Source organism: Mixophyes fleayi, chromosome 7, assembly GCF_038048845.1.
Source record: "Mixophyes fleayi isolate aMixFle1 chromosome 7, aMixFle1.hap1, whole genome shotgun sequence".
Classification (NCBI taxonomy): Eukaryota; Metazoa; Chordata; class Amphibia; order Anura; family Limnodynastidae; genus Mixophyes; species Mixophyes fleayi.
This window is the reverse complement of record NC_134408.1, coordinates 150,578,642-150,598,461: the sequence shown is the minus strand read 5'-3', so window position 1 is coordinate 150,598,461 and position 19,820 is coordinate 150,578,642. Positions and strand designations below refer to the sequence as shown.

Sequence of the window (19,820 nt, the reverse complement as noted above, 5' to 3'; positions counted from 1 at the left end):
GACTTCATATTTCACATATGTATTGTACATATCCTGCAGTGTATTGTCTAGTACAGCAGAGCCGACGGACACCCGTATTCATCACCGCACGCTGCGTACACCCGATTCACGTGTTTTTTTTATAAAAACGCACATTACGTTCAGTACACGTCCCTTAATGAATCAGGTCCTCAGGTTCATCTCTGCTGCCCACCATCTCCCGTCCTCTTCCAGCTTTCATCCGCCACAACCTGGGACTTATCTTGTTTGTCCATAGTTTGGTTTTATACATGTGTCACCTGTGTTCTCTGTGTCCTCAATGGATTTTCTTTATTTGTATTTACCTGTAGTGTTATTTTAGCTATATGACTATCTGACTTGGTTACTTTGTTGCGCTGTTTCACCATGTGCTGTGTAACAAGCTTTACATTTCTTTATGTCCCAAGCCCTGCCTGGAAATAAACATCTTTACATCTAGCGCACCCAACCGGTTGCCAAGAGGAAGATAAACTATGGATAATGATGGAAGGAATGTGTCACAGAGATGTTGACACAACAATCCTCACACATTGCACAACCCTCACCCCATGTTACATTCAGTAATATTGTAGCACAATCCTTACACAAGAACCATCAGTGTCAGATAACCAACAGGAATAAAGATGGCCGCAGGGTGCTTCAACCTGGTAAGGTGACGTCATGACACACGCCCCCAGCCTCTGATTGGTCACAGGTCGAGACGTGCTGTCCCTGCTGTCCGCTAGGTGGCAGTGTGCCGGTGGTACATTACTAGCGGAGGCTGCGCCCGGACCCGGACACTGAGCGGAGACCCCGGGGGGGGATCGGGCCTGAGACCCCCGGACTACGGCAGATGGACTGACCGGTGAGTGATGTCACGATAGGGTCTCTATAGTGTGTGTCCCAGCGCTGTGATATCGCGACACCGTAATGTGGATACATTGTTGCGATACACACAGGAAACTATTATATTATTATACTGGGGTCTAATAACTAATATAACAAGATACGGTCACACTGTCCCCTGATCTGTATCACTATACACCTCCCTGTAACGTTATTACAATGGGTCATTTCACAGTGTTACAATAGTTTATACCGGAGTCTGAGAACTGTTACTTTTATAATCCATAAACATACTATAGTCTAATATATGTATATGTGTGTATGTTTGTAGATATGTATGTGTGTATATATATATATATATATATATATATATATATATATATAATTTATCCCCCTCCCTCTCTCTCTCCATTGCCCTGATTTATACTGAAATCCCATCACTAATATTACATTATAGTGATACATATAAGTGGATTGTGTTATCACGTTACACTAGGTCAGACTCACCAGAATAGTATTTTATTAAGATAGAAGTACTAATGTAATATTATATCGGTACCCAGAGACACTCTATTCATAGATCACGTTATTACATTACATTGATTTATATTAAAGTATTATAACTCTTTTAACTAATATCATCCAATGCCTACAGGCACTGACATCCTATAATTACATTATAATCTATACAGAAGTCGTTTGACAGATTACACATTTATATTATGTCGCTTCACTAATGTAGTCTATCGCTTTACTTCTGACATTACATCAGTTCTTCTTGCACAATTATAAGGTAATGTAATATAGTCACAATAAACGCTCCGCTTTTCTGTTAGATGTGACTTCTGGATTCCACTTTACATCTGTTATCAATTCATAGCTGTAAACTGGAATCTTCTCCTCTTTCTCCTCCAGGGTTTGTAAATTTACCGCTGGGAGTATTCATCACGCAGAGCGTCGGCAGGTGACTCCACAGATCTCCGGGGTTATTGTGATAAGATGCTGCCTAGGTAAGCTGTAAGAATTCTATGACTTATTATTAAGTGATTATCTGTACACACCTCACACATTCCTGAGATACCTTGCAGACATATACAGATATATTCTTTATTGCCCACAAGCACCATGAATGTTTCTGTCCTCAAAGGACCTGTATCAGGACACACAATATAATATGTATCTGCTGTCACTCAGTTCTGTTGCTGATGACGAGGGGCGGTGGACTGTGAACAAGGCACACGTGCTTCTTAATAAGGGACTGTTCTTTTCTATAGATAAATCTATAATATGACCAAGGTGTTCCCTCGTGACTGTCATATTGATAACATACAGTAATATCATTTATCAGATGGAGAACTCATCCCGTGTTCTCATTCAGTGTATTTCTGCAGTAACAGGTAAAGTACTTCAGTGTTACAGACAGGGCCCAAAGGCCAAATATTTCCATTGTTCTGTAAAACATAAATGAATTGATCTGATATAAAATGTTATTTCTGTCCTGGCCGCTCATTCATACACATTTAGCGGTGACTGGGTCAGGGTTCGATGGTTAATCTTGGAATTTTACCATCAGTGTCACAATCTGTGTTTCAGGTTTTATGGCTAAGACGACGGTGATATTTTTATGACTCTCCGTTCACACAGTGACGGACTGATAACAGGAAACTTGCGTGGTTATATTTGTATCCAATCAGTTTAGAGCTATGACACACCTTTTTTTTTAAGTTGCAATACTATGTAGGTTTTCTTTAAGTAGCAAGTAAAGTACCTTTTAAGCATGCATCTGATTTGTCTTATCTGTCCTTCTTTAAGTCATAATCTCCTTTCCAAAATCTCTCTGGAGGGGCATCCAGTATGGCTGCCAGTTACACAGACACATGGGGGTATTCAATTCGGTGCTAGACCACATTGGTGCCTTGTTTGATGTGCGACTGTTCACTGGGATATGCAATACTCAAAACATCGCTGATTTTCGCTTGCACCTCTGTGAGCGATGTTTTGTATACCGAACATCCAGTGTGGCTCAAACGGATCATTGCAAAGAATTGAATCTGCTCCAGAGACTTGCAGCTCTCGGTATGTTACGTGAAGGCATGGGGGGAGAAAGTGAGTGAGGATTGTACAGTACACAGAGCAGACAGAGCTCAGAGGGGCGTTTCCAAGCCTCTCTGTTCACTACATCATGTGCCATGTGACTGTGGTTGCCATGGTAGTCAATTTACTGTGGAGACTCGGCAGATTTAAAACCATTAATAGTGGCCCAAACAGACAAAACAATGGTAAATACCATCATGCTTCCTATAGCCTGTCAGTGATTTATGTGATGTTCATGGGATCGCTGCTTTAAGCATTAAATATAACAAAGACCAAAATAGACTTTTTGCAACTGAAATGAGTGTGAATTTACACTGAAAATGACTTAAGCTGGGTACACACTACAGAAATTTCGACCAACTTTTTATGCAGAGCGATTTTACATGCGATCGATGGTCCGATCGCTCGGTCCATGGACTGCATACACACTAGCCTTGTTTAGGACGATAAAGGGAAGAGCGGACGTCCCTTTAGCGACTTTTTACAGCCATGTTGTCGTGAGCAATGACTGTAATTTCGTACTCACTGTTGTGGATCGGTTGGAAGTTTATACACACTACACAGCGGAAACGAGATTGGACCGAAAATATTAAACGGTACGACCAACCAAATGAGGCGACAATCGTCCATTTGGGCAGACTTTCGATCATCGTGTCACTACACACACTGACCCGACTTTTAAACGAGTGGTCGTATGTCGGCTGTTTGAGCCGATTATTGGATGAAAACAGTGTAGTGTGTACCCAGCTTTAGAAAGAGAACCTGGAGGGTGGAAGGTGAAAGTTACATTGTCTGAATTTTTATGTAGACTTATAAGAGACTCTGGGTATATAATGACATAAAAATGTAATAATATATATACATTATTCAGAAATTGCATTGAAATGTTGGAAATCAGTTTGGACTGATATTTCAAAGCAAATGTTTATTGTCCAATTATTATTATTTTTTTTAAACAAATTAATTGGCACTTTGTTCATAAAGGATGTCTAAACAAAAAATACAAGTCTGTTTCTATTATAGAGCTACTAATAACATTCGCAAATATAGCTAAAAGTTTCAGGAGGATCTGTGAGCTGCAGATATTGGAGATGCAGTGACAGTGGGGGGAGATATTTCCCCAGGCACAGAAGACTTCACGTCTGATGTTCTATTTGTGGACAGTGCAGGAAGCAGCTTGAAATGACAGGAAAATACCTTGTACTCAGCTACACAGGAAATGTAACTACAGCATTAAACCACGGCTGCGTTTGTCATGTTATGGGGACTTTTATACACACACTTATTAGTAGTTCTTGTATATAAGGCTACATTTATTATAAGAAGTGCAGTTTTTATTATAGTCCTCACATAAAGGTAAATCACAGACCGCTGTGTGCATGAATAGTAAATTACCAGATGTATCAGAACTAGGACATTATTAGACAGAGGTGTAAGTCGGCTCAGACACGGGATTCTGTAGTAAATAAAGCGGTTCTAAATTGTTCTCTCGCTGGAGGAGGTGACAGATATCGGTACTAGGTGCTGCTGGGGGACCTTCTCCGTCTGGGATCTGTGGCGTCCGGGAGTGTCCCACGAGCACCTCCGGAAACACAGAGTTCTATATAATAGACTGAAGATCCCTTCTCCAATCCATCCACATTACTTTGTGCTACATGTACACAGGTAGAGAACTCTTCCTTGCGCACTAGTCAGTAGCTTCGACGTTCGCTCAGCATGGAGGTATTAAAGCGCTGCCAGAGCCTATGTTAAAGTGGGGACAAAGGACGCGGTTCTGTCTATACCTTTCGACCGCCCGTGTGTACGTTGCCTAAAATGCCGTATTTTTAGAAGGAAATTACAATACGACATCAGATTTTATGATACTTTGTCTATACAGCAGATTCCGCAGTGATTTTAGAGTGGGAAACAAATATAGTAATAAAACAAGACTGGGTATTAACAGTTAGAGATAGGGGCTGATTAAGGAAATGGCCTCATGTTGTGTTTTTGCTGGCTCCTTTCTAAGGGGTGAGTAAGCAATGAGCAAAGATCATCATTACCTAAACATCACGCGGAATTGACTCCGAGGTTTACCACCTATATGTGATGCAACTGTTATAATCCACTGAACAGATTACTTGGGCGTTTATATAAAATAACATTGCAGGTGCACGTAGTTCCTTGTCTGTGATGGGCGGCTTCTTGGGAGTTTGCCTGGAAGGAACAAGAGGTGTCCTGTGCACAGATTCACGAGACACATTAACATGTTTACGCGTTGTTTGGTCACCTCTCTGTGCTGCGGTTGTATGTTTAGACGGTTTACACATTGTACATTGTTTTCATGATGGTTTCTTTTCATCCTCTCCAGAAATGTCTGTACCACCATGTGACACTAGGGGGCAGTGCTGGCGGGCACACAGACGAGGACACGGAAAGACGGGCCAGTATGATCAATGGAAGTGCGGACTGTGCGTGGGAGCCCCTGTCGCGGAGGGAGAGGCTCCCATGTGACCGCTTTAAACACGCGGCGGTTTTATATAATGGCTTTGTGTACATCCACGGTGGTCGGCAGGATTACCTTCTGGGGGATTTTTGGAGATACAGTATAGGTAAGATGAATTTACTTCTATTATTTGTAAATTTTATATGTTTAAAAAAATATCTGGCTCATTATCCGTTATCCAGGGTCTACGCGGAGCAGTGGATCAGGGAAATTATAACTTTTAAAGCCCCATTAAACAAGTTATAATAACCCAGTAATCTTTGATTTATTGGGGCGATTTCAATTAGTCGCTATGTTCTTCAGAACATCGCGGCTGTGTTACATTGTCTCTGGAATGTCTGCAAGACACTTCACGGCTAATTAAATTCCCCCCATTGTCTGTAATATCTCCATACAATGACTGTGCCCAATAGTATGGATGTCATCATTTACATTTGGAGAGAAGTGATGGCGTTGTCTCATGTGATTCATCCGGGGGGGAATTCAGTTAGACTGTGATGTGTCCCCAGAACACGCCGCAGACACATCGCCTCAATGGTTTTTTTTTCTCAAATGTCCATTGATTTTTCTTCGCAACCCATAGACATGTAAGGAGAGAATTAGCGGAGATTCTGTACCGTATTGGCTGGTAACGCGCACAGCAGGACATCCGGCGGCACCTCCCAGCTAATTGAATTCCCTCTATTATGTTCTGTGATGAAATGTATAACTCTGTGCAGGTGAATCTCACCTGGATGGGGGGGGGGGGGGGTGACCTCACGCAACAACTTCACGCAACAACTTCACGCAACAACTTCAATTTGAAACTTGTGTATTAAAAGGAATAATGTGCTCCTTTACTGCCACTTCTCTGCGACTTCTAATATCTCAGATTTTACAGTGTGTATGTGTGTGTGTGTATATATTATATTACATGATTAGACTGCTTTTAGCATGCTTTTGGTCGGTGATTAGTGTTTAGATGCACAATAAGGGACTCCAACAGGTGACCTCAGTCCTTACTTTGTAGCAGCTGAATATAATACACCCTGCCCCCCCTTCAGGCCACAACCTCACTTCCAGTCCCCTCTCTAACCAGTAATACAGATGTTTTTAAAAGAATGAAATCTCAGATAATTTGATGGCAAAATAGAGTCCAGTTTATGAGCTCTCGTGTACACGGACCAACGAGTCTAGTCAGAAAAGGAGATAGTGATAATACATTTGCACATATGTTTTATAAGCAATAATATTGGCATATCTAGGAAGATATCTCACATTTTTATATATGATCAATAGTACGACTGGACCTATAACTATATACTGTACTCTACCTGACATATATTGGGATAAACCTGCACCTAGCCATGATAAAGGATCCTATTCGCCCCAGGGGTTAACCATGAGTAAGCCCCCTGTGACCCCACAACTTGTGGTTTGAGCAGCTTTGTACCTTTTAATATATTGCATTTTGTAAGATGAGTTACACTTGGGTTCTGGACACGTCATGTTGGCATTAAATATTTTTGTCATTCTTTGTATTACTTTGTTTTAATAAAAATACTGATACATTAGCACAGTAACAATCAGAAATTCTTATATCCTTATTATTTAAAGTGAAGTTAAATGATCTCTTCTCTGGGTCTTTTATCAAATCACTTTCTTTACTAGAGTCAGGAAACGCCCAATGTGCATCCAAAGTAAAGGTGATTTATCCAACAAAGATCAAAAGATCAAAAAAGATGTCTTTCTGCACAATTAATCCCAGAGCAGCCTCTTATCTTAAAACGTACAATCCCTTCTATGTACTCATATATCTGTATAAAAACCACAATAATAAGAGAAGTTGGCGCTTAAGGATATAACATATAAAACACCCACATAAGTCCTAAAATAAATAGTCACTTATTTCTTGATAACAATATTCAATGGAGTGTGAGATTCCTCTTCTTTAATTATCTTCGTTATGGATATTTCTCCAATCAACATATGTAAAAAAATATAAAATTGACATAGTGTAGCCTGTTTATATCCAACAGAATATTCACACGAAACAACCTTTTAATGACCCGTGTCTTCTATTATACAACAACACCACGTGATGAAGAAAGATCCTCATTTAACCCCTCATGGGTATGCACTTACTAAAGGTTAATAGAACATTAGCGATGTAAATCTAGCATATGTAGTGGTCTTTCTTCTTTTCTGATCTTTATCCCATAAAGCAAACTTCCACTCCGTCATAATAATGATAAAGGAAGAGAAGATTCCATAGTGTAAAATCCTCACAACCCCCCCTGTAATTATGTCCCCCAAAAGAGCACACTGTGCCAGCCAGCCCCCAACCCCCCCTGTAATTATCTCCCCCACAATGCACATAATGCGTGCCAGCCAGCCCCCAACCCCCCCCCCGTAATTATCTCCCCCACAATGCACACTATGCGTGCCAGCCAACCCCCAACCCCCCCTGTAATTATCTCCCCCACAATGCGTGCCAGCCAGCCCCCCCCTGTAATTATCTCCCCACAATGCGTGCCAGCCAGCCCCCCCCCTGTAATTATCTCCCCCACAATGCACACTATGCGTGCCAGCCAACCCCCAACCCCCCCTGTAATTATCTCCCCCACAATGCGTGCCAGCCAGCCCCCCCCTGTAATTATCTCCCCCACAATGCGTGCCAGCCAGCCCCCCCCCTGTAATTATCTCCCCCACAATGCGTGCCAGCCAGCCCCCCCCCTGTAATTATCTCCCCCACAATGCGTGCCAGCCAGCCCCCCCCCCTGTAATTATCTCCCCCACAATGCGTGCCCGCCCGCCCCCCCTTGTAATTCTCTCCCCCCAAAAATTGAATGTACAAATAGCCAGCCCCCAGGACCGAGCGCTTACCTCGGTCTTCAACGCTGTTCTCCCCAGCTCACTCCCTGCTGCCTGCCTGTAGTGTCTGTTCCGCGGTGCTCATTAATCTCCTTAGTAAGGAGATCTCTTGAGAGTGAGACAGTCTCACTCTCACGAGATCTCCTTGCTAAGGAGATTAATGAGCACCGCGGACGGACCATTGCCTGGCTGCAGTGCAGCTGTCATTTCAGGTGAGTGACGTCACCTGCTTCATTCAGTAGGAGTCGCTGACCGCGGTACAGGCTGTAGTGCGGCCGGCGGCTCGCTACAGCTGTACAGTTAAAAAAAAACAAAAAAATAATTACTTTCAAGAAAGGGCCCCACAGATGCCCGAGGCCCCTGGGCTGTAGCCCAGTTAGACCTCGGGTTAATCCGGCCCTGACCATGACTGAAGTTGAAGATGTCAGGAGAACCTGGTAAGGACCTTCCCACCAATCAGACAGTCCTCCTTTTCTTAGAAACACTTTTATCATCACACGGTCACCTGGATTTAGAGCGGTGTGTCATGGACCTGCTTTATTTGTCTGCTCATTTGAGCTACGTACTTAATAGTCAAGTTATTTCCTGTAGGTAAGTCTGCTGCATATTCTGACTGTAAAACACCTTGCTCATATCTGTTGCAACTCCCACCAACATATAGAGTAAGAGAGTAAGATCAGGGTTATCCAACAGGTTGTCAACAGGATCTGGCCTTGCAGAAAAATTTTGTTCAACAATTTGTACACTGACAAATTCCCCCAGCACACTGCTATAGCCAGCAACAGATCTGCTATTTCTACTGTAGATAAAAATGCAAAAGTCTTGGTTGCACACATTTGCAAATGTATGTTGAAGCCACCCACCACTCCACGGTGCTTTTGCTAATAGGGTGGTCCTACTCTAAACAATGAGAGTCCCATATATTTGGGCCATACATATGTGTTTTTAAATTGAGAGCTAACTTACCAAAGAGGTACCCCAGAAACCTTCAAATAGCAATCCAATGTCAGTACTCCCCCTCAGCTACTGACACCAACATGCCTCTCAGACAAATAAAGAACTGGAAGTTGCTCAAATCAATTTATAGGCTATAACAGGTGCATGAAAGGGTGGGGTTATCCTAAAAGGAAAAAACACAGACAAATTCCCCCAGCACACTGCTATAGCCAGCAACAGATCTGCTATTTCTACTGTAGATAAAAATGCAAAAGTCTTGGTTGCACACATTTGCAAATGTATGTTGAAGCCACCCACCACTCCACGGTGCTTTTTCCTTTTAGGATAACCCCACCCTTTCATGCACCTGTTATAGCCTATAAATTGATTTGAGCAACTTCCAGTTCTTAATTTGTACACTACCATAATGTACACTCCCATCTTCCTCCCTCCTGAGAGTGGAAACTCTCATCATCCTCCGGATATTGGGGGACACTCTAGTATGCTACATGTCTTTGTTTGTGTGCTTGGGATAGAGATGTAATCTTTATCTTATAAAGCAGCATACCCTCAGTGTCTCATCCTACCTGAAATCTGAGCACTGTATCACAAGTCAAATTACTAACAAATATCACTTTACATTGATATTCAGAAATGTATTAAATTATACTCATACACGTTTAGAAGGTACAGTGACATCTCCCTGTATGTATACAAGCAGAAAACAGACATAACTCTTCTCTCTAGTAATTCACTGTGAAATAAAAACACTCCCGCATTGATAGAGAGAAAAAAGAGAAAAAGAAATTGACTGATATCGTACAACCTACAACTGTGGAACTACTAATTCCAGCATGTTTAAAAAGTAAAAAAAAGTAAATTACTGATCAAATTCAATGCGTTGACTCTACTCCAGAGACATTTTAATTACTGTTGAATTATTGTAGTATACTCGCAAAAGAACTTATTTTTTTTTTTCCCCTCAACTATATATACATTTTCAACACTTACTATGAAGACAATTAACACTTAACAATGTCAGACAAGCAAAACACATTTTTTTTCTTCAAGAATTCTTGCACAGTGCACAGTATTTGTTAAGGAGAGAATTCCTCAGCGTTGATTCCCCCCCCACACAGCCCCCTTTTCTTCTTTGTAATAATCCGAAACTTTCACACCAAGACACAGAAAAGGGGGGGGGGGGTACATCCTCTCTCTCTCACTTTCTCATCACAGAAAACATCCTCCTCTCACTGGCTTTTTCTCCCATACACATACATCTGTGGGACATAATGGGGTACACATCTCTTTACTTATTTACTCTCTACAACCCACAGATGTTATAACTTTCATTCATTCATCATATTATTTTTTTAAAACATTTTGTAAATTATCCAAAATTTCAACATTGTAGGTACCAGTTATTGGGAAGACTAATTTGTCAGAATTCTGCTCATGTCAGCACTTCAGGTACCTAACAGCAGTTAAAACGCGCTTCCTATACCTGTGATTAGCAACTGGCCCTTACCATGCGGCCTCTAGTTCTGTCATCAGAATCATGTCCCCCTGTACTGTTTAGCATTCGGACCCTTAGATATACTTGACAGACCGGGCAAAAAACACCAACTAACTTAGCTGGTTTTAAATGAGTCAAGTTTATTAACTCTCTTGTACACGGACCAACGAGCCTAATCAGATCAGAAGGTAATGATAGTACATTTGCACGTATGTTTTATAAGCAATAATCTTGTCATCCATACGCAGAGGGGTATTTATAGTTATGTGCACCTCTACTCAAGAAAGTGTTTTCCTGACCGCAACATGTTAAGAGAATTAACATCTGAACACCTCAGAGATGGGCCTTATTTTATCAATGTTTCTAAATAATCACTAACGCAAGACAGTGCGGCCTTGTTAAAGCACATTTCAAAAATCCTGAAACATGAAGAACATGAACCTATTTATCTCTTGCAAGACTTACTTCAAAAAAAATGGAATCATATAATTACATTAATGGCTGCTGAACTCCATTTACTAACCCAGATTGATTATTCAAACTATTCTACATCACCAGTGGGCACCGTGTTGTCCCCTCCTCAGTCTCTTTCCTCTAACAAACACAGGACTCTGGGACAGACCTCTTGTTAGTCTCAAACTGGTCCTCTCGGCTTTCCTGCCTCCTGGGCACACAACGGCCTCACACACTTCTTCAATCCCGTTGGGGCGGATCCCAAACTGGGATCTGGGAAACGTCTTATAAAGAATACAGTACTGATGGTAACCAATAAATGATTGAAGGACCAATATAATCATCACCCCTGGGTTCCTTTATAGGGATCTGTGATCCCTACTCTCAGCTTATTTCATGCTGTATTAAACATGCACATTACATGACCTTTTATTTAGCCTGAAAATGTTTTGATATTCATCTACTTATTTAGCACAGTCGCCAGCGCAGAAGTCACTAACTTAAGCCACGCCTACTTAATACATCACATGAACGAGCGACTCTGGCGTTGCAAAGAGTAAATGTTGTATAATTGAATTGCTTATTTAGATATTCTGAATAATTTTGCCTTGCGATGCTTTATATCATTGTGGTTTATTGAAAATGTGTGTCTTGTTTTCTGATTGACACTGTTAACTGGAATATCCGAAATTGTGTAATGTAGACGACAGCCGCTGTTCTGATATTTTGGGTTCCTGTTGGGGGAAATTAGGGACTGGTAAAACCTAGGTATTTTTTATTTCAAGTTGGACTTGTCTATACAGCTCATATGAAATGGTTTTGTATTCTTATTTTGACATTAATATATTGTGATCTACAGAATGTTACAGAAGAGGTTTAATCTCCGTACACGGACGTTTCCTCCATGTATCTCTGCTCACAGATTCTATTCTTGTTTCAGCACTCGGCCAATGGGAGCAGCTTCCCTGCAGCAGACAAGCTCCGGATAAACTGGAAGGACACTCGATGGTGGCCCATGAGGTGAGAGGTCCTTGCGTTATGTGATAATGGTTCTGTTGTTGTAGGTTGCATTGAATAAAGTGCGTTACAGGGTGTTCCGGACAATATCTGATTTATATCTATCAGCCAGTTCATGGTCAACATCATCTACAAACCAGGAAACACATTTTACAGATATGTTTGTATGTAGATTATATTTGGGCTCCTCTCACCCAGAACAATGGTCACAATGTGATGATTTCAGATGAGGCCGCCGGGTAGTGGGATCTACAAACCATTCCTTGTTGTGTTTCAGAATCTCCTTCTGATCTCTTATTTACAATTCATTTTGTTTTGTTTTTTTTAGTACTTAGCTGGTGTGTCCCATTTTTCTTGACGTTGTCAAAACGTTCTTTTTTATATTTACATTTATTTGTAAAATCTTTATATTAAATTGTAAAATTGGTAGTATCTATCAGTACAATATGCTCATGTATTTTTGATACTCGCAGTGCAGTAATTTGGTAACATTACACTTGGATTATCACATGTAGATTACAGCTGAATATCCCAGTTTTACAGGATACATATTGGAATACATTTTCCTTATTCATCCTTATTGATCTCCTGTTTTAACTCCAACCCTTGGAGATGTATGTAGAGTGCATTAATCTTAAGTGTTTCTCCAATACATAATTATTCCATATTTAACCAGTGGAAGTGCCAATTGACAGTCATACATTTTAGAGTCATCCAGAGAGGCAATGATTGGTAGGTTATCATGTTGGGCTTGGCTATACGTATATGGCCTTCTGATTTTTGCTGGCTGTAGATCTGCCAGGCAGATTTGATAACTTTATATAGAGCACTAATAACTGTGCTAAGATTTTATTGTTCAAATTCATGTGCTAGTTAAGCTTGGTCATTTCTTGTGCTATATAACTGAAATCCAGATTATTATTTGGTTAATGATAACACTGATTGATTTTAAGTTGTTTGATTTGTTGTTTGAGATCTGGTCAGGGAGTAGCCAATGGCTTCCTTTAAGAGTTTCACTCTTAAAATAAACTTTGCAGGCGTATGCATTTTGGAATTAATAGTGAGGGGGTGTTTTAAAAAAGGGATTATAATCCTTTCTAGGTTGACCATGGGGGGTTTATTTACTCTTTGTCAAACAGGCACACCTGATTGCTGGTTGTGAAAGTAATCTTAATTTAACTCTAAATACCTCCTAGGTCTGATGGTCTTTTCATTCACAAACTGATAAATGCCTATTTTTTTTATTTATTTATTGTTGTATTTTGAACATTTTTAATAAACAAAAAGTTTGAATTAATTATAATATAGTGAAATATTTTCTGTTGTGTTTCTGCAGGATGTCTTGTATGTGTTTGGGGGAATGGTGGATTTTGGGGCAAACAGACAGAATACTCCACTGTGGATGTTCGATATTGGTAAGGAATATCTCCTTTCTGTTTCGTTAATATGTGGCGGGATTTCTTGTTACAGCGATGGGATCCCCCCTGCAGATTGGATATTCTAAAGCTGCCCATGATGGTGCAGATTGGGGCATTGGTGGTTCTAGAAAGCGCCCCCCTCCCCCCTCTGTACCCAGAGAGTTAGGGTACTTGTGCTCGGGGCTCTGGGTAGTTATCCCCCTGCATGGTGACATCACAACAAGCTGGAAGTCTCTCCTGCAGCTGCAGTAATAAGTAATATATAAAATGTTTTGCTCTGTAAATTTGGGAGGGGGGTGTAATTTTTCTCTAATTTAGGAACGTTGCTTGAATCGTTTCTCTACATTTTCATGTAGTAAAAATAGAAGAGATTCTTATTTCGTATTTTTAAGGCGAATTAAACTTCCCAACGTATGAGCATCTTCTGCTGAGACAGTTACCAGGATGCAGCGAACATGAGATAAAATTGCTAGCAGTGACAGGAGAACGGACAAATCGCAGTCCCTGAATCCCTTATGAAGTGATTTCCACCTCTAATTATTATTTCACCCTTTACCTTCACTTTATTAACGTAATTTGATCACTGCCCTTTGCTCAGTTCAGCAAGGTATAAATCTATTCAAGGTAGAAAACCTGTTTTGTGGCTGATGTGTAAATCAAAAAATTAAAAATAGTCTAGTTAGTAGTGAAACTTAGATGTCATGTGTTGCCTGATGCTGACCGACCCAGAATGCTTTGCACTGTTACTCTCCTACCGATCATAACTGGGAGAGGAAATATCTGTCCTCTGAGATTTGTACTGTGTATCGTCGGCTCTCTCCGACACGCTCCCCAATAATATGTTTACTCCACTGATTTTATTCCAGAGTTAATACACTTTTAAGATCAACAATTAACTTACAGTAACCTGATCTGTATTAAATAAGAAACTCCTTTAACGTGTACCAGCGGAGGTAGCTTGACCAATATTCATGAGAATAAGGAACCAGTGACCTCGCTGAGGTACATGTTGCTGGTGCCTCATGTCTTCATGATAAAACTAGTTGTATTTTCTTGAATATTGTTCCAACCAACAAAATGCCTACAGCGTGTGCACGTGACTGTCCACTTTAAATGTATTGTGTATTCAGGTCTGTTTACTGCATTTGGAGAATCATTAGAGAAAAAGAGGAGCAGAATATTGTGTCTCAGGTGAATCGGGGCATGTTGGAGCATATATAATAGATCTTCTTGTTTTGTCATTCATCAGGCACTAGAAAGTGGTATGAATTGAAATCTCCGGAAGGACAGGTGAATAGAGATGGGCTTTCCCTCGGTTCCTCGGGGGTGGGGCAAGAGGGATTGACATTGTGTTTAAGCTGCTGTCTGTGTTTCAGGAGCCCAGGCCGATGAACCGGAAGGGCCACAGTGCGGTGGTGTACCAGTCTGGCATGTTCATCTATGGAGGATACTTTGATATCGAAGGGGCAGTGGAAGAATTCTGGGTGTTTTATTTTGGTAATTTTCCATCTGGCTGAATACTTAATGAGTATGATGTAATATATAATGTCTTACAAAAATGGCAATTCCACTTGTGAAACCTGAAATACTCATTTCTAGACTATAATTATTTGTATTGTACCGTTATACCTTATATTGTCTTGTTTTTTGCCCTCATTGGTGCTGCGGACCTTGTGGCGCACTATAAATAAAGGTTAATAAGTTTGTGTAAAATTATGGGCATTGGCTGGTTAGGGGCGGCCCCCACTCCCCGCCCCACCTATGTCAGGATGTAGGAAATTGTTGGGGTTCTTTCCCTGAGAACCTCAGTAACCCCATCATTGGCGCCCGACCATATTACAGCGGCGAGAGAACGCTGGCAGTCTGAACACGATCTGCTAAGGTGGGTTATGTGCAGGGAACGTGGCGCCTGATTGGTCGTTGAAGGTTCCATATTCACTCTGCCAATTGTTCCGGAAATGTATTCTAGACACACAGTTCTGACTGCTCTCTCCTCTGTTATTATTGATCTGTCAGCAATGATTCAGTAACTGAGGGTCCCCGGTAAGTGTGAGAGGAATGAAAGTAATCGCCCCTTTAAATACAGTGGGAATTAAGCTGTCGTCCTTTTCTGGGTGGAGTTCTTTATTTACAAGATAAGTCCTATAAAAAAAAAAAATCTTTTCTTCCACCAGATACCCAGAAGTGGTCGGCACTTAGTCCTCGCACCCGTGGCCTTGGCCCAGGACCTCGACATGGCCACTCCAGTGTCACGTACAACGCTGCTCTGTACCTGTTTGGGGGGCTGAAGAACATGGCGGAGCAGAACGACTTCTGGAGATTTGATTTCCGGCGACACAACTGGTCAAACATCAAAACCAGGCAGGTCCAGCGGCTCGAACGGTCCGATGATCTGTTTATTTAATGTCCCAGAGGAGGGACGCTAATGGGGTGGGGGCGGGGGGCACATATAGGAAGGGGCTGATGTAAGGTCTCTTGTCGTTTTTACTGTGGTGACCTTATAGGGTAACTCTCTTCTTTTTTGTTTGTTTGTCTTTAGCATACTTGAGACATAATAGTCATGTTTGGTACTTTAATACCTGGATTCTTTGTTTCTTTCTTTAATAAGAATATTTACAAACAGCAAAAAGTGCAGATGGGTGATGGTTTATGTGCGTCTGCTTGTCCTACGGGTTGTATTGTCTCACCCACAGCTTCCCCCTCCCACTCCCCTGAAATTGGTCTAAATCTACATTTGTGGGTTGGCGGATACTCCAGAAACTGCGCATGGGGGATACAGTAGGGGGGAAGGGGGGAGGGGGGGAGGGCACAACCTTACACTTTAGGACCCCCCCCCCCCCCCCCCCCCTTCATTAATTGCACATTTCATATGGCTCTCCTGAACTACAGCTTGGTTTGGCCTCACTTTGAGAGGGGGCGACATCGGGGCTGTCTGTGGCACGTTGTGTGGTTGAAGCTTTAATTACATTAAGTGCATCTAGAAAGTATAATGACGACACCCAGTCTCTTGTTTTGCAAGAAGTAAAATTATATACAGCCCCCACCCCCACCCTCCCCATGTGCACTTCAACCCTTTATCTCACTTAAACTGCCTCAACCCACATAATAACATCTGATTGTTGCACAGAGGCTGCGCTCATAGGTCCTGTGATCCTCCAATCAGATGAAAGAAAAGTTTGCACGCAGCAGATGCTGATATCTTGGCCCAGATCCATGCACTTCATCATCATCATTTATTTATATAGCGCCACTAATTCCGCAGCGCTGTACAGAGAACTCATTCACATCAGTCCCTGCCCCATTGGAGCTTACAGTCTAAATTCCCTACTATAGACACACACTCACACACAGACAGACAGAGAGGGGTAGACTAGGGTCAATTTTCGATTGCAGCCAATCAACCTACCAATATGTTTTTGGAATGTGGGAGGAAACCGGAGCACCCGGAAGAAACCCACGCAAACACAGGGAGAACATACAAACTCCACACAGATAAGGCCATGGTCGGGAATCGAACTCATGACCCCAGTGCTCTGAGGCAGACGTGCTGCCCATAAGTAGGTACCAGTATTTTTAAACTGAATTTGCCTGGCGGTTTTACACTTTTGTGGTTTATTAATGTACGTTGTGTTTTATAGCTTTGTCCACATCATTCTTTACTGGATTCCGAATCACCCATTCAGTCTGTGTATTATTTATTGTTACCTGTTGAGTTCTCTGCAGGATGTTCTGTTTCCTAAATTCTCTATATCTTCTATTTGCACAGCTCTGGCCCTCCAAAAATGGTTGGACACGCGTCTGTCATCCTCCGTGGCTGTTTGTGGATAGTAGGAGGAGGGTTACCATCCCGCACCCCCACCAATAATTTGTGGCAATATAATTTTACCGCTCGCTCCTGGAAGAAGATATCCAGAGGGATGGACGGCATGGACTGCGCAAAGATGTATCACTGCGTGATCGCTGTGGGTTGTAAATCCGCACATCATGGCGGGAGCATGGACACAGCCGAGAGCGATACAGAGAAACATTGTTCTTTGCACAGATGGAGCTCCAATAAAGTGGCAATAATGTCCAACTCTGAACTGATTGAAATGAAGACGTTTAAAGAACGACCGGTGACCCCAGTATTATGTTCCTGCTCGTTCTCCTCAACTGCCCGCACTGATGAGCGCCATCTCCTGGCCAGCTATGAGAATGAATCTTTCACATATCTCGAAGATGAAATGGAAGCGGATTATCAGCAGACAGACCTGCAGAGCGAGACAGTGGCTCAGGGCGAAGAGGTTTTACTGGTTCTAGGAGGAAAACCTCTTTCCAGACACTGCAAGTTATCAATGTGCCAGATTAAAGTGGGGGTAACGTCTGGTATTCACTAGCAAACGCTATGGGACTGCTGCAGCATCAATGCCCATTTGCATGGCATAAATTGTGTGATTTCGCTCTGCAAATGCTCACAAACAAAACCCTGCAGGTACCTATACAGAGTTGCCCGCATCCACCCTGGCACCAGCAGAGGTGTGACGGGAGCCCTAACGTAGGCGGAGTATAGTAAGGGCGTGTTTTCAGAATTGTAAGCCGGTGTGCAGATATGCCTCTTATAGCTGTAATAGATGTAGCGGCTGATAATCGCCAGCGCTAACCGCTTCTCCTTATTGATCGCGCCTATATTATAGGATTGTGCGGCTTCCTCTGTACGCACGGCTGAAGGTTCTTTGCTGTATTATATGAACTCTAATAGCAAATGCATGTTTTGCTATAAAAAAATGTTTACAAAGTTTTATTGCGCTTGCACCTTGGTTCTATGTAAGGAGGTGCCGTAGCCTAGCGTATATGATGCAGATGCAAAGCTGGGTCTATTGTGAGATGTGCGTAAAGCAGCTGTAATGCGCTATTATTGCTCCATAAATTAGACCTCTGTTGTGTTTAACTCTGTGTCAGATACAAACGCTTCAGTAGGCAGGAAGAGTTGTTACTGTGTGACACCGCTGCAACCCAACGCAACGTGCCACTTCCTGGTGCTGCGATCAGTAGCCAACGTGTTCAAAGTATAAATGCTGCATGTACAACGCACGGAGCCGATTATTAATATTAGAGATGGAGAGAGCAGATTACTAGCAATATATACGACGTTAATCAGGAAATATAAAGTGAGCGTTTGATCAGCCGAGGCTGTGAGTTGTTTACACAGAGAGACATAGACCCCGCTTATAAATAGGGTATGTTATAATGTTATACATTTACTAATACCCAGTATAACACATATCTATGTCTTATTGCACAGAGAACTTTATTAATACTACAGGTATAACCAGACAATTTGCCGAGGTGAGCGGCTTTAGAAAAGATGAACCACTTAGTGCCAAACTGATCCTGAATATAGGAATACATTTGCTTATTGTTATTAAGCAGGAAAGCAAAGTTCAGCAATAGTATATTCTGGATTTATGTTGCATGATGTTACAATGTTGCATGCAGTAGATTGGTTTTGGGAGGTTAGGCTCAGTGTTGTGAGATATTACAGCCTCAAGGATTCTCAGCGGACTATGAAAGCAGAAGGATATCTCGCTGGTGTAGACAATCTCATGGCATCGATCTGTGTCTGCCTAGGATCTGCTTTGAGGAGATCTCAATCACTGGCTACTTATCTCCAAGACTGTCCGATTGTCCCTTCAGGTTTTAATATTGTAGAGATATCTAGAATATACAGCAGTAACTTTACCTGCAAGATTATGATTTGTGACTGACATGGGGGTAAAAAGGGAAAGTAAAGGACTAATATCCTCTGAAAACATCTTTCTGTGAATACGGCTGAATGTGCAATATTCTGATGTTCATAGTATTAGTTTATTTTAAAAATGACTTGTCAAAATTTTTGTATAACCAAATGTTTTAATATTCTTCCTTTATATGTATCAGACATTTATACATGTACAATACAGTTTTATAGATTCTTTTATATGTGCTATACTTAGTCTGTGTTGTACTTAATGGAAGATTATAAATCACATTTACTTACGTTGAATTACTTTATTATAAAATATTGGTCCGGCCCACAAGATGGCGGCATCCATCGGTTGTAGATTTGTGATTAATCACACTGACGAGTATAAATGCATTAAATTGAAGCTACACGGTGGCAGGACTCTAGTACAACTCACCTTGTCAACAAATGCAGAAAATATTTACAAAAAAAACAAACCACACA

General features: G+C 41.6%; 1 protein-coding gene across 1 annotated transcript; it reads left to right on the top strand.

The window, feature by feature from the left end:
- The first annotated feature begins 744 nt into the window (after window positions 1-744).
- On the top strand, window positions 745-19,813 carry LOC142098353 (kelch domain-containing protein 10-like). Its single transcript, XM_075181138.1, has 9 exons — window positions 745-862; window positions 1,759-1,853; window positions 5,288-5,528; window positions 12,121-12,200; window positions 13,534-13,612; window positions 14,865-14,905; window positions 14,992-15,112; window positions 15,790-15,976; window positions 17,382-19,813. The coding sequence occupies exons 3-9, from the start codon at window positions 5,366-5,368 to the stop codon at window positions 17,989-17,991; spliced, it is 1,281 nt and encodes a 426-aa protein (XP_075037239.1). The 5' UTR covers window positions 745-862; window positions 1,759-1,853; window positions 5,288-5,365; the 3' UTR covers window positions 17,992-19,813.
- The last annotated feature ends 7 nt before the right edge of the window (window positions 19,814-19,820 follow it).

Coding starts and splice junctions, on each gene's coding strand:
- LOC142098353 (XM_075181138.1), top strand. CDS start 5,366: ATGATCAATGGAAGTGCGGACTGTGCGTGGGAGCCCCTGTCGCGGAGG. Junction 13,613..14,864: donor ACTGTGGATGTTCGATATTG/GTAAGGAATATC, acceptor GTCATTCATCAG/GCACTAGAAAGTGGTATGAA. Junction 15,113..15,789: donor ATTCTGGGTGTTTTATTTTG/GTAATTTTCCAT, acceptor TTCTTCCACCAG/ATACCCAGAAGTGGTCGGCA.